This window comes from Salvelinus fontinalis, chromosome 8 (genome assembly GCF_029448725.1).
Source record: "Salvelinus fontinalis isolate EN_2023a chromosome 8, ASM2944872v1, whole genome shotgun sequence".
Lineage (NCBI taxonomy): Eukaryota > Metazoa > Chordata > Actinopteri > Salmoniformes > Salmonidae > Salvelinus > Salvelinus fontinalis.
The window spans coordinates 29,683,676-29,699,020 of NC_074672.1; the positions used below are offsets into that span (position 1 = coordinate 29,683,676).

At 41.8% G+C, this 15,345-nt stretch overlaps 1 protein-coding gene across 3 annotated transcripts in view; it reads left to right on the forward strand.

The window, feature by feature from the left end:
• Nucleotides 1–1,068: 1,068 nt before the first annotated feature.
• Nucleotides 1,069–15,345, forward strand: part of LOC129861062 (solute carrier family 12 member 5-like) — a 135,696-nt gene continuing 121,419 nt past the window's right edge. For all 3 annotated transcript variants that reach the window (XM_055932130.1, XM_055932128.1, XM_055932129.1), the window contains exon 1: nucleotides 1,069–1,675. In XM_055932130.1, the coding sequence (XP_055788105.1) occupies nucleotides 1,621–1,675 (55 nt within the window). In that variant the 5' untranslated portion in view covers nucleotides 1,069–1,620. The remainder of the gene's footprint in view (nucleotides 1,676–15,345) is intronic.

Below are 15,345 nucleotides of genomic sequence, written 5' to 3' on the forward strand. Positions count from 1 at the left end.
CTACAAGGAGGCACTACAAGATGGCAGGTAGCATAGCAGTTAGAGTGTTGGGCCAGTAACCAAAAGGTTGCTAATTTCAAATCCATGAGCTGACTAGGTGAAACATCTGTTGATCTGTCCTAGAGCAAGGCACTGAACACCAGTTGCCCCAATGGCTGATCCCTGGCCATGACCCCACTCTCAGTGAGATATGAAAGAAGAAGAAAAATCATAATTTCAGACCACACACTTGTACAGGTTACACACTTGTACAGGTTACACACTTGTACAGGTTACACACTTGAGTGAATCAGGACACACATAAGCAGCCCCTATTTAACTTTCATGCTAGGTTCAGGACCTCCTATGGTAGTTTAAAGAGACCCCAACTGATGGGGTATCAAAACAATATACTTTGGTTGAGATACAAGCATCATGAAACCTCTAACACAGTACATTCATTTTACTTTTGTTAAAATCCGTTTTCTGGACCTAACTTGCTTACCACTTTTTCCATGTGGTTTCGTTCTTTCACAGACTCCCTGAAATGATGACCTCTTCCTAAATATTTGGTCACATGATAATTTTGTGTATGGTTTCCTAGAAACAAGGGGAGGTTCAACTAACCCTTTGCTCAACTTATCCCACTCTCCCCTACGCTGTGAGTGCTTCTTTGCCCCCTATTCATATACATATGATAAATTTAGTATTTTTTACAACTTCGTCAGAAAATAACCCCATAGGAAAAGTCATGAACTTTTGACTGAACCAAGGCAGTCTTTCAACTTGACCTTGACATAGTGTAGTAGCTGTCAGACCAGTGCATGGTGACAGTGAAAGCTTTTAGTTTCAAATAATTAGGTTCAGGGAATGCTATACAATCCCTGCAGCCTACTTCAGATAACTGGCAGTAACCATACAGGAGAGGAAAACAAAATAGAGCAAAAATGAAATGGATCCTTGTCTTGCATCTAAAAAGAACATCAAAAGAGATGCTCAAACACAGAAGGCAACCTTACATTTGATGTGCCCCCTCCCTCCCTCCCTCCCTCCCTCCCTCTCTCTCTCTCTCTCTCTCGCTCTCTCCCTCTCTCGTGAAGAGATGGTCGATGGGGATGAGTGTACGAGCAAGGGAATGAGATAGAGAAAGGGAGAGAGATAATGCCTTCTGAATGCATGATGAATTTAGTCATCAGGCTTAGGCTGACTGGGGGCCGATCGTAGCTGTGCAGTGCGCAGAGCGAGCGAGTGAGCGAACAAGCGTGCGTGTGAGTGAGTGTGTGCGAGACCTTGGTCACAGGCACTCCATCATCAGCTATACCCTGCAGCCTCTCTCACTCTCCTTATCCTCCTCCTGAAGAGAGAGAGAGAGAAAGAGAGAATCACGCAACACGCCAGAAAGAAGAAGTGGAAAATATTTTTTTAAACTCTCTCCTCTCTGCACTGCTCTTTTGCTGAGCGTGAGAGGGAAGGGAAGAGGGAGAGAGAGGGAGGCAGTAGTGAGCTACAGAAATAAAACAGTGCTTCTTGTCGTCCGTGCTGCTTTCTCTGCTGTGGCTCCAGCCCACAGAGCTCTGATTGTCAGCGCTAGAGCAGTAGCAGTGTCTCTCTCTCTGCAGACTGCAGCCTGAGGAAGAGAGGATGCTTAACAACATGACAGACACCGAGGAGGGAGAGGGGGGACCCAACAGCCAGGGTGAGTTATGAAATATGTCACGGAGCTGTGAGCGGGTGTGTAGGGGAGTGTGGGGGTGAATGTGCATTTGTGCTGGGTGGTGGGAGGGGAGGGAGGTTAATAAGTGTGTTTGTGAGGGGGAGTTTAAATGTGTGTACAAGAGCAGTTTTTTGGGGGGAGGGGGTATGTGTGTGCATGTGCGCATACATGTGTGCATGTGAGTACAGTGCATGTCTGTTTCCAGGGATATGGTGTGTTTGTCTGTGTCTCTCACTTCATGACAGAGACAGAGAGAGAGAGAGAGAGAGAGAGAGAGAGAGAGAGAGAGAGAGAGAGAGAGAGAGAGAGAGAGAGAGAGAGAGAGAGAAACGGATGGACAGAGGAATGTATCTGTATCTCTGCACTCCTCTTCCTCCACTAGCTTATACAATCCTCAGCTGTGGCTGTTACTGCAAGTCTGCTGTGATGCTGTGGCAGGAATAATAATGGTGTTTCAGTGTTAAGAAGAGAAGAGGTGCAGCAGATAAAGTCCTGTAGTGTGACAGCCAGAGGACCAGTCTGCCTCATGGCACTGTCACTTGGCTCCCAAGCAGAGTCATGTTTGGGCAAGGGGACCGCCTGGGGATGCATATGTCAACCCCCATCTGTTTGCCAAGCGTTCAGACCATTTCTTCTTTTTTCTTGACTATAAACCCTCTGTTTTTTCTGAAGTTGAGTAAATACAGTGGGAGGACGGATGTCCCTGGACCGCTGGGTCTTTGCGGCAGAGCAGAGCGGTGCAGAGTAACATTAGTGTGTTTCTGCAGAGACATTTCTTTCCTTTGGATGTTGCTTGCAGTGATTTCATGCTTGTAGATGTATAGATCCACGTCATAGGCATCTTGTCTGGTTTGTGATAAGGCTTAGAGAGCTCCTGGAGAGCGTCTGGGGAATCAATCCTCTCTTTAGGTGCTTAGATTCAACTCCAGGGATCTACAGAACTCATTCATTCTGATGTCTCGCCCCATCAAGGATTATCTTCCATGGGGGAAAGATGAGCCATTCACAATGATGGAAATTATGATAGCCATTGTTAGTGTGTGTGTGTGTGTGTGTGTGTGTGTGTGTGTGTGTGTGTGTGTGTGTGTGTGTGTGTGTGTGTGTGTGTGTGGTGTGTGGTGTGTGTGTGTGTGTGTGTGTGTGTGTGTGTGTGTGTGTGTGTGTGTGTGTGTGTGTGTGTGTGTGTGTGTGTGTGTGTGTGTGTGCGCGCACATGCCTGCTTGCGTGTGTGCATGTGCGTGTGCATTCACATTGAGATCACACTTCAGTCATCTTAAATCATATTGAAAAGCCATTTCTTTGATGGGGGTCGACAGTATGCATATGTGAGCAATGCAACAAAATGACTTCCCATGACAGGCTTGTGGGTGCTCCCTCTGTGTGTGCCTGTGTATGTGCGTGCATATGTGTACAGATGTAGTATCTTAATTTGATTACCCTGTTGCAGGAGAACTTTCCTGCATCACAGGCAATTTAAAACGTGTAGTGTATTTGAGTTTTAAAAAGGCTTCTGAAGTTTGTAACTTCCACTTTGAAATTTCAGACTTCCTTTTCCCTTGTGAAAAATGTATCAAACCCTACAAAAATGTCCATTAATTATAATCCACATAATAATTCACATTTCCTGTTGCTGCAGGATTATTGTCCTGCTGTAGCAAACTGGCTCAAATTAAGATCCTACATCTATAAGTGTGCGTGTTTGTGCTCTACATGGGAGATCTCTCTCCAAATCACCTCTGCCGTAAGGCAGGATTAATTATACACTGATAAGACAAATTAATTATGAATCACAGGATTTCCCAAAATGTATTAAACTGCTGATATTTCTGTACATTTCAATTCTGCTTTTGAACTCCATACGTGTAGAGATGTGAAGCAACGCTTTCCCAGCCACTGCAGTCTAAACTCCATGGTGCAAGCATAAATCTTAGTATTTGTACTGTCGCTGTCTGTGGTGCTGAAATTGGGCTGTTAAAATACTGTTGTTCCTGGATGCATGCCCTTATGTTCGTGTCTACTGCATTTGGTAATACAGTGACTTGCACGCATTGCTGGGATTAGACTCTGTCCATGGTGCTGAAACTAAACTGTGCAGCAGTGGCGTAGCCAGACATTTGTCGCAGCTAACTTCCTACAATTTTACACATTTTGCCATGGGGCAAAGAGAAACATTTGCAGTCGTATAACTAATTTCATGCTATTCTGACTTATTAGGGGTGAGGCTTTCAGTTAGTTATTTTTGGCGACCTATCCCTTGAGAGTGAATGTCATTCCAGTTAATCTCTTTTATACACTCTAAGAAAAAAAGGTGCTATCTAGAACCTAGAAGGGTTTTTCGGCTGTCAACATAGGAGAACCCTTTGCAGAAAACTTTTGGTACCAAGAAGAACCCTTTTGGGTTGCATGTAGAATCTTTTCCACAGTTTTACCTGGAACCGAAAGGGGTTATCCTATGGGGACAGCAGAAGAACACTTTTGAAACCTTTTTTTTCTCAGTGTATATTTCATCAAATCTGAGTAACCAAGTGGACTGCGTGCTATGAATTCTATCTGATGGTGTTTGCATCTTTAGATAAAAATACCAATAATGTCCCGTTTGGAACACTGACAAGTAAAGAAATAAAATAAAATAAATGTTTGTTGTTGTTGCGCAATCTGATTGGGTGCTCCTGGCTCCCTAGTGACTATGCCCCTGCTGGACAGATAGCTATCTCTCATTCTCTTATCGTGTGGACAGTTGTGTGAGATTCTAGACATCAAACTTATGAAATAACGCATATGGAATCATGTAGTAACCAAAAAACACAAAAGAATGCCAAGAGTGTGCAAGGCTCTCATCAAGGCAAAGGGTGGCTACCTTGAAGAATCTAAAATCTAAAATATACTTTTTTGGTTACTCCATGATTCCATATGTGTTATTTCATAGTTTTGATGTCTTCACTATTCTACAATGTAGAAAATAGTACAAATAAAGAAAAAGCCTTGAATAAGTGGGTGTGTTCAGTCTTTCGACTGGTACTGTATGTTCTTCAATTGGAATAAAGTCTAGTAACAGTTTCTATGAGCCTTCTACACTAAACAGTTGAAGTCGGAAGTTTACATACACTTAGGTTGGAGTCATGAAAACTCGTTTTTCAACCGCTCTACAAATTTCTTGTTAACAAACTATAGTTTTGGGAAGTCGGTTAGGACATCTACTTTGTGCATGACACAGGTAATTTTTCCAACAATTGTTCACAGACTGATTATTTCACTTAATTGGAGGTGTACCTGTGGATGTATTTCAAGGCCTACCTTCAAACTCAGTGCCTCTTTGCTTGACATCATGGGAAAATCAAAAAAAATCAGCCAAGACCTCAGAAATGAAATGGTAGACCTCCACAAGTCTGGTTCATCCTTGGGAGCAATTTCCAAACGCCTGAAGGTACCACGTTCATCTGTATAAACAACAGTACGCAAGTATAAACACCATGGGACAGTATCTTAACTGACCTAAGACAGGTAATTTTTACTCTGATTAAATATCAGGAATTGTGAAAACTGAATTTAAATGTGTTTGGCTAAGGTGTATGTAAACTTCTGACTTCAACTGTATATCTATTATAACCATTTATCCATTTCTAGAGGCTGCTATGTTTTCGAGCATGTCTTATAATGCATAATGCTGTGTGATGCGTAATGAATGCATAGCCTAAATGATGTTAAAAGCCTTGTGACCTGTTATGAAGGCTTATAGCAACTGTTATATTCCAAAATGTGATAGAGGGCCATATAAATTAATTGAAATTGCATTATACAGGTGGTTCATAGAAAGTGTTACCGTAATCCCTGTCCAACTCATGTCTTTGTCAATGAAGGGGTGTGTAACGTTGGGATTGACTGCCTGACTGAGTTTTACAGGATTAAGCTCGAAATTGGATTAACAGGGAAGATGTGCTATATGTTTATTGACTTGAAATTCAGTGAGCATGCACCCTCCTGCAGTCTCCTGGAGCTGCTGAGAACACTGACACATTGACATTCATGCACACATGCACCTGCACAAACACACGCACACACGTCAAATCAAACAATTATTAGCCAGTATATATGCAGTGCCTTCAGAAAGTATTCACACCCCTTTTCCACATTTTGCTGTGTTACAAAGTGGAATTAAAATGTATTTAATTGTAATTTTTTGGGTCAAAAATCTTCACAAAATCTTCTGTAATGTCAAAGTGGAAGAAACATTTAAAAAAATTAAACGTGTTTCAATTACTTTTGGAAAATAAAACACTAATATATCTTGATTAGATAAGTATTCAACCCCCTGAGTCAATACATGTTAGAATCACCTTTTGCAGCGATTACAGCTGTGAGTCTTTCAGGGTAAGTCTCACTGTCATTTATGTTAGTATTGTGGAGTAACTACAATGTTATTGATCCATCCTCAGAAATTTCCTATCACAGCCATTAAACTATGTAACTCATTTTAATATCCCCATTGGCCTCATGGTGAAATCACTGAGCGGTTTACTTCCTTTCCAGCAACTGGGTTAGGAAGGGTGCCTGTATCTTTGTAGTGACTGGTGTAGTGATACACCATCCAAAGTGTAATTAATAACTTCACCATGCTCAAAGGGATATTCAATGTCTGCTTTTTTTACCCATCTACCAATAGGTGCCCTTCTTTACGAACCATTGGAAAACCTCCCTGGTCTTTGTGGTTGATTCTGTGCTTTAAATTCACTGCTCAACTGAGGAACCTTACAGATAATTGTATGTGTGGGGTAAAGAGATGGGGTAGTCAATTAAAAATCATGTTAAATGTAACACAACAAAATGGGAAAAAGTCAAGGCACTGTACTAAAGACCCACCTCAGGAGAGCAAACTTCATTCAAACATTTAAACTTCAAAAAAAGCTTAATGAAAAATGTTGCCCATAACTTTACTCACAGGGGTATCATGGTAATGTTGTTGGAAAGGCTTATTCAAATTTAACATAGGCACCTGGTATTTCAAGAAGGGAACAATAACAGGTATTCTTGCTCTGATCTTCTTCTGCAGGCAGCTCTGTAGAGTGGTCACTAGCTAGCACAGCCACAAAGTTATAGCATCTGATTTTAAAACCTAACACTAACCTTAACCCTGATCTTAACCACACCGCTAACACTAATGCCTAACCCTAACGCTTAAATTCATCTTTCACTAACTTTTACAATATCATCATTTTTGACTTTGCATCTGGCCTATTTAGGGGAAATCACTCAGTTCTGCCTCTAGGACAAGACTCATGACAATAAACATCAGCATTCAATTAAACCTGCCCCATAGTATATTGCTAATAAAGGCTGAATTTACAGTATTAACTTAATGAAGAAAATATATAGGAAACTCCAATTATGCATCCGGCTCTGCCATCTACTTAATGGCTGTTTAAAAATATAGTCATTACTTCAGTTCCAACCTATATTTATTCTAGTTGATGCATCTGGGCCCTGGTGAGAGTGACATTATTGTTTTTTTGTTTAGCAGTGATTAAAACTGTGTTTTTGTAGCTCAATGCTAATGAGGGTGAGGGACTGTGACCAAGGAGGTCCAGATCCTATTCTGAGACTTTTATTTCTCCCAATGAGACTGAGAAAGGGAAAGAGAGAGAGAGAGAGAGAGAGCGAGAGTGAGCATATCCATTTGTCTTGTCATTACACTCTGTGGCTGTCCACTTACTCCATAGCAATTTTCACAAACGTGTAAAATTAAATCTGTGTCATCTGATTTCGCTTGGCACTCGCTTGCACTCGCTTACTCTCTCTCTCTCTCTCTCCCATTTTATAATAAGGCTGTAACGTAACAAATGTGGAAAAAGTCAAGGGGTCTGAGTACTTTCCAAAGGCACTGTAATTATCTTTTTGCTTTCTCATAATTTGGTTGGGTCTAAATGTGTTTCTGTCCTGTGGCTCAGAACCACCTGGCTGAGTGGACTCTTCTGTAGGTTAATCTCTCTGTAGGTGATGTGACGTGGTGAGGTTGCACCCAGGTGCAGAGAAGAGGACAGACGAGGAATCAGTGGTTAAGGGTAAACATAAAGCTTTACTTAGAAACGGTAGGCGCAGGATCCCAGTACACATGAAAAAACAACAAACACTAAGTCTCGAAAACTACCTCAGGAAACAAACGCACACAGTTAACAATTCAAGCTTTGGCAAAGGACAACCTGACAATTAAAATAGGACACACCTGAGTGTCGTTAATGTCTCTAGGACGGTCTCTGCCGCCCTCTGGTGACAGGGGTGACCATGACAGGTGAGGGTTTTGTGGTAGATTGTGTGGGCATCGCTTCCTTTTTGGCTGGTTGTAGAATTGAACAGCCTTTTCTGGATTTTGATAACTAGTCCTAATTCTTCTCTGCGTGCATTGTTTGGGGTTTTGCGTTGTACACAAAGTATATTTTTGCAGAATTCTGCATGCAGAGTCTGGGTGTTTGTCCCCTTTTGTGAATTATTGGTTGGTGACTGGACCCCAGACCTCACAACCATAGAGGGCAATGGGTTTGATAACTGAATTTTTAGCCAGATCCTAATTGGGATGTTGAGTTTTATGTTCTTTTTGATGGCATAGAAGGCCCTTCTCTCTCTCTCTCTCTCTCTCTCTCTCTCTCTCTCTCTCTCTCTCTCTCTCTCTCTCTCTCTCTCTCTCTCTCTCTCTCTCTCTCTCTCTCTCTCTCTCTCTCTCTCTCTCTCTCTCTCTCTCTCTCTCTCTCTCTCTCTCTCTCTCTGTCCATTCCATTCTGTAAACATATGTTTCCCATGCCAATAAAGCCAAATTAATTGAATTGAATTGAGAGATGGAACGACAGAGAGAGAGACAGAGAGAGAGAGAGCGAGAGAGAGAGATGTAATGACAGAGAGAGACAGGTGGAATAAGAGAGAGAGAGAGAGAGAGCTAGGCGAAATGAGATGACACAGGTTTCGTTTGACATGTTTGTGAAAATTGCTATGGAGTAAGTGGACAGCCACAGAGGAGTATAATGACAAGACAAATGGAAATGGATATGCTTGATAAATAAGCCGTGTCCTGCTGTCAGACCAGCAGACAGAATGTTATCTCTGGAGGAAAAGGATTGTTCAGCCATATCTCCCCATGATTCAGGATCCTGTGGAGAAATACACAAGGATCAGGGGAAATTCATGTCATTATTTAGTGTTGGGTGGCTAGCAGGCGTGTAATGTCAACGGTGATGTGCCTGAAGTAAGTCATTGAAGAACATACAGATTAGATTAGGGTAGAGGGGGTTGGGGTTTAAGAATAATGGAGGCAACTGTGTTCTTGGGGACCTTCAATGCTGCAGAAATGTTTTGGTACCCTTCCCCAGATCTGTGCCCCGACAGAATCCTGTCTCGGAGCTCTAAACTGAGGATTTCTTCTTTTTTTATCCGTTTTTGGATAAGGCTGCAACTTAACAAAATGTGGAAAAGGTGAAGGGGTCTGAATAGTTTCCAAAGGCACTGCACTTCAGATTGTTTAGCCAGTATTTTATACATTATCTCATAGAAAATTGTATAGTGTTTATAAAGAGAGAAACAGGGATATAGAGATAAAGTAGATAGAAAGAAAGAGACAGACACAGATGAAAGGGATGCAGATAACTGAGAAGGAAGGAAGGAAGGGAGGGAGGAACATGAGTCACTCCTTTCTTTGCCGTCTTCCTCCACTACCTCCTCCTTTTCCTCCTCCTCTTCTTCTTCCTCCTGTACTCTGATCTATGCTCTGGTTATGTCTGGCTCCATCTGTCCCCTGCGTGTGATCTCAGATAATTACTTCTCTATTATTAGTATTCTGTACATCGAGCAAGACATCAGCACAAACGTGCCTGGTACAGACAAAGATCACTGGCTGATACACAATCAAGGCGGGCAGCTGTGAAACTGTAAGTTGAAATACCCCTCTCAGGTCCCCCTCATTTGAGGATGGTTCTTCAAGGTTATGGTTCCATGTCTCAACACTCATGTCCGAACATTTAAAGTGCAGAATATGCATTTGAACGGACAGTGTAGAGGAAATATGCACAACACATATTGCACCCACAACATACAGTGAAACAGTCAGTGCAGGACACAGTCCCAGAATCCACATGATTTCACTCTCCATCCAATATGGCTCCACACCAGAATTGGTTATTGTTGTCTATGTAGATTAGAGATTGGGAAATGCACAAAATTCTAATTGTATGGGTATCAGACATGGCTCACAGGTGGAGGGTGACCTTTTGTTTTCAATTCAGCATTTGATATACATCATTATGGGATAATGAGGCAGTCTGCAGTCAACACACACACACACACACTAAGTAGAGTGATCATCAGCCCCATAGAGAAAGAGAACATACTAATGAAACAGGCCTTGGAGCAAACAACCCCAAAATGAAAAAGAGCCCTTCTATCCTCTTTTAAATAATACATTTTTCTGATCGTCTTCAAAGAAATACTGGGTAAAAATAGGTTGGGATGTGAAAAACTGAACATTCCAATGGAAACTGTGGCTGTGGAGTCCCTAGAGCCCAGAGTTTACAGCCTACCAAGCAGCAATAAAAACTGACGTGTTGGGGGCTAATCAATAGTCCAGCAATGGGAGTGGTACTGAGGTGAGAGGACGAGTGGCTCACCTCTGGAGAGGGCTCGCACATCAGAAACACTTTCATTCACTCCCTTTCTGTGGGAAAGAAGCATCGACTCCACCTCGTAAATAATCTCCCTTCTCCCATCCCACACAATGGAGTTCTGATGTACCTAACCCCCCAAGCTAGTTGCTACGTTCATACTGTAGCAACAGGGATCATTGGCTAATATAATAGCGTTGTATTTGTGTCCTGTGATGCATACATTACATGTTTGCAGTTTTGAATTTAGGAGAGTACACTCTTAGAAAAAAAGGTGCTATCTAGAACCTTGAAGGGTTCTTTGGCTGTCCCCATAGGATAACCCTTTGAAGAACCCTTTTTTGTTCCAGGTAGAACTCTTTTGGTTCCAGGTAGAACCTTTTTGGGTTCCATATATACTGAACAAAATTATAAACGCAACACGTAAAGTGTTTCATGTGCTGAAATAAAAGATCACAGAAATGTTCCATATGGACTAAAAGCTTACTTCTCTCAAATGTTCTGCACAAATGTGTTTGCATCCCTGTTAGTGAGCATTTCTCCTGTGCCAAGATAATCCATACACCTGACAGGTGTGGCATATCAAGAAGCTGATTAAACGGCATGATCTTTATACATGTGCACCTTGTGCTGAGGACAACAAAAGGCCACTCTAAAATGTGCAGTTTTGTCAACAATGTCTGAAGTTTTGAGGGAGCATGCAACTGGCAGGCTGACTGCAGGAATGTCCACCAGAGCTGTTGCCAGAGAATTTTATGTTAATTTTCTACCATAAGCCACCTCCAACATTGTTTTAGAGAAACAACAACACAGAGTTACACATGGGATAAACAAAGGTACAGTCAATAACACAATATAAAAATCTGTATACAGTGTGTGCAAATAAGGAGGTAAGGCAATAAATAGGCCAATAGCGGCGAAGTAATTACAATTTTGCAATTTACACTGGAATAATATATGTGCAGATGAGAATGTGCAAGTAGAAATACTGGTTTGCAAAAGAGCAGAAAAACAAAAACAAATATGGGGATGAGGTAGGTAGTTGGTTGTATGGGCTATTACAGATGGGCTGTGTTACAGCTGCAGCGATTGGTAAGCTGCTCTGACAGCAGTGAACAACATAGCAGAACATCCAATCAGGATTTGAAGAACCCTAATGAGTATCTCTGTATAATAAATTATGTAAATTTGTAAGTAGGGCTGTGGCAGTGACCATATATCCGCCACACCTGTAGGCATGACCAAAGTAAATTTCCACGTGACGGTTGAGTCACACTAATCTCCGCACTGTTGGTAGTACCCAACTAGTACCCAACTCACCTAATGGTCTTGTACTCAGGGCTCTATTGTCTCTCTAACCACCATGACATCAATGAAAAGCAATCCCATCAAACAGTATCATGCTTTTAAAACCCACTGTGATTGATCAATTTGAAGGAAGAAGTTCCACCTCAGGTTGGAACTGAGTGGAAAACATGGTCATTGTGGATGTTGTTTCAAAGCTTAGCACAGAGAAAATGGGGAGGGTTTGGCTGGCTAGGATTTCCTTGTCCCATCGCGCTATGGCGGCTCATTGTGGCGAGCCGAGTGCCTGCAAACTGACGTCGGTCGCCAGTTGGACTGTGTTTCCTCTGACACATTGGTATGGCTGGCTTCCAGATTAAGCGAGCAGTGTGTCAAGAAGCAGTGCGGCTTGGCAGGGTTGTGTTTCGGAAGACGCATTGGCTCTTGACCTTCGCCTCTCCCGAGTCCATAGGGGAGTTGCAGCGAAGGGACAAGACTGTAACTACCAATTGGATATCATGAAATTAGGGCGAAAAAGAGGCAAAAAGTTAAAAAAAACATGAAATATCACATTTACATAACTTTTCAGACCCTTTACTCAGTACTTGTTGAAACACTTTGGCAGCGATTGCAGCCTCGAGTCTTCTTGGGTATGACTCTACAAGCTTGGCACACCTGTATTTGGGGAGTTTCTCCCATTCTTCTTTGCAGATCCTCTCAAGCTCTGGCAGGTTGGATGGGGAGCTTCACTGCACAGCTATTTTCAGGTCTCTCCAGAGATGTTCGAATGGGTTCAAGTCCGGGCTCTGGCTGGGTCACTCAAGAACATTCAGAGACTTGTCCCGAAGCCACTCCTGCATTGTCTTGGCTGTGTGCTTAGGGTCGTTGTCATGACGTTGCCCTGGGGGTAGGTTTATGACAGTCATAAATACCTCTTTCCCCCTTTTTCCCTCTCCCTACTATAACTGATGTGACATAAGAAAACCCCTTGGTTAACATAGAGATTCTGGGAACATCAGAAGTTGGGGGGAAATTAACTATATTCTGGTAATCCGACCAACTGAACATATGCAGTGGTACTTAAGGTATATTATGTCAGTTCGGTTGCCCTCTGACACATTCTCATCAATGATAGAATGACATAAACTCTACTGTGGAAAGTCTAAACATCAGAGGTATCGGATTCGCATCGAATTGTTTTTTAATTCAAATGTTTGAATATGAAATTATTTGTGAAGAGATGAAATGTAATTTTAGCTTCCAAATGAGAGATTTGGGTTTTCATAAGTTTGGGCCTCTGCTCAACCAGTGGCCCGCCCCTGTGAAGAGACATGGGTAATAAACTTTTCAGACACACCCCTCTCCCTTCACTATATAAAGCCATTGACAAAAATATAACTTCCTGTTCCGGGTATATTAGGATGACGATCCGATGTCAGAATGGTTCAGATAATAACTACAGAACTAAGCCAACATCAGCATGGACTTTGGTTGTGAATGGTATGAACTTTGAACTCGTATTCACTACAGAAGTGATACCTCCTAGCCATTGAGTTAGCAACAGCTGCTACAAATGCAGGTTAGGAAGGACAGTCAGAGTATCCCGTCTACTACACAACGACGTTACTACGACAGTGACCACCAGAGACATTCTTCAAAGGACAGAGGACTCGGTTTGGCAATACGGTCTTCCATCTACCACCAACCTACTGAAGCGCAGCTCAGAGTAAATATTTATTGCATTTTCCTTTTCCAAATGGGCGGTAATTTAGAATGCATAAGATACTGTATTTACGATAGCACAGCTTCGCCTCTGTTCCAGTCTCCCGCTCTTTCAATAAAATCCAGCCCTTTCCTTTGTGTAACAAGCTGTCATATCTGTTCCGCCCACTAGGGACGTTTTCCTTTATGACGGCAATTTGTAATCAAGTTATGATTTAATTGTTTATGTGTGATTCTGTGTGATTAGTTAGGTATTTAGTAAATAAATATTTAAACCCAATTTTGTATTGCTGATTCAACTTGTTAGCCAGGATTCTTGCAGATAACCAAGAATTTACAACTTTCAGAATATGAGACTGAAGTAAGATGACGATTAATATTGAATGCTATGGATGTAAAATATTACTAAATCTTTAAGAGTTTATTCGGAAGATAACAGCTCTATAAATATTATTTTGCAGTGTCCCTCTCTAGTTAATTACATTTACATGATTAGTTCAATCAGGTGATATTAATTACGGAGAAATTATTTTATAGAATAGCATGTCATAGCAATTCATCTGGCATAGCCAAAGACATGACATATTGTCCTCTTGGAAGGTGAACCTTTGCTGCAGTCTGAGGTCCTGAGTGCTCCTGAGCAGGTTTTAATCATGCATTTCTCTGTACTTTGTTCATCTTTCCCTAGATCCTGACTAGTCTCCCAGTCCCTGCCGCTGACAAACAACCCACAGCATGATGCTGCCACCACCATGCTTCACCGTAGGGATGGTGCCAGGTTTTCTCCAGATGTGACGCTTGGCATTCAGGCCAGAGAGTTCAATCTTGATTTCATCAGACCAGAGAATCTTGTTTCTCATGGTCTGAGAGTCCTTTAGGTGCCTTTTGGCAAACTCCAAGTGGGCTGTCATGTGCCTTTTACTGAGGAGTGGCATCCGTCTGGCCACTGTAACATAAAGGCCTGATTGGTGGAGTGGTGCAGAGATGGTTGTCCTTCTGGAAGGTTCTCCCATCTCCACAGAGGAACTCTAGAGCTCTGTCAGAGTGACCATTGGGTTCTTGATCACCTCCCTGACCAAGGCCCTTCTCTCACCTCCCCTCTTCCATTTAACCTTTCACGAGCCTCTACCCCGGGTCCGGGAGCACCCCCCATCCCCCCCCACCCCCCACACTGATTAGCATCGCTAGCATAGCGTCACAATTAAATAGTAGCATCTAAATATCATTAAATCACAAGTCCAAGACACCTAATGAAAGATACAGATCCTGTGAATAAAGCCACCATTTCAGATTTTTTAAATGTTTTACAGGGAAGACAAAATATGTAAATCTATTAGCTAACCACTTTAGCAAAAGACACCATTTTTCTTGTCCACCATTTTCTCTCTCCACCAGTAGCTATCACCAATTCGGCTAAACTAGGATATTGATAGCCACTAACCAAGAAGAAAACTCATCAGATGACAGTCTGATAACATATTTATGGTATAGGATAGGTTTTGTTAGAAAAATGTGCATATTTCAGGTATAAATCATAGTTTGCCATTGCAGCCACCATCACAAATCTCACCAAAGCGACTAGAATTACTACAGAGAGCAACTTGTATTACCAATTTACTCATCATAAAACATTTCTTAAAAATACACAGCACATAGCAATGGAAAGACACAGATCTTGTGAATTCAGACAACATTTCAGATTTTCTAAGTGTTTTACGGCGAAAACACAATAAATCGTTATATTAGCATACCACATATGCAAACGTTACCCGAGCACTGATTCAAGCCAAAGAGAGCGATATCGTTATCATCGCCAAAATATATTAATTTTTTCACTAACCTTCTCAGAATTCTTCAGATGACACTCCTGTAACATCATATTACAACATACATATAGAGTTTGTTCGAAAATGTGCATATTTAGCCACCAAAATCATGGTTAGACAATGACAAAAGTAGCCCAGCTGGTCAGAAAATGTCGTGCACCATATTAGACAGTGATCTAGTCTT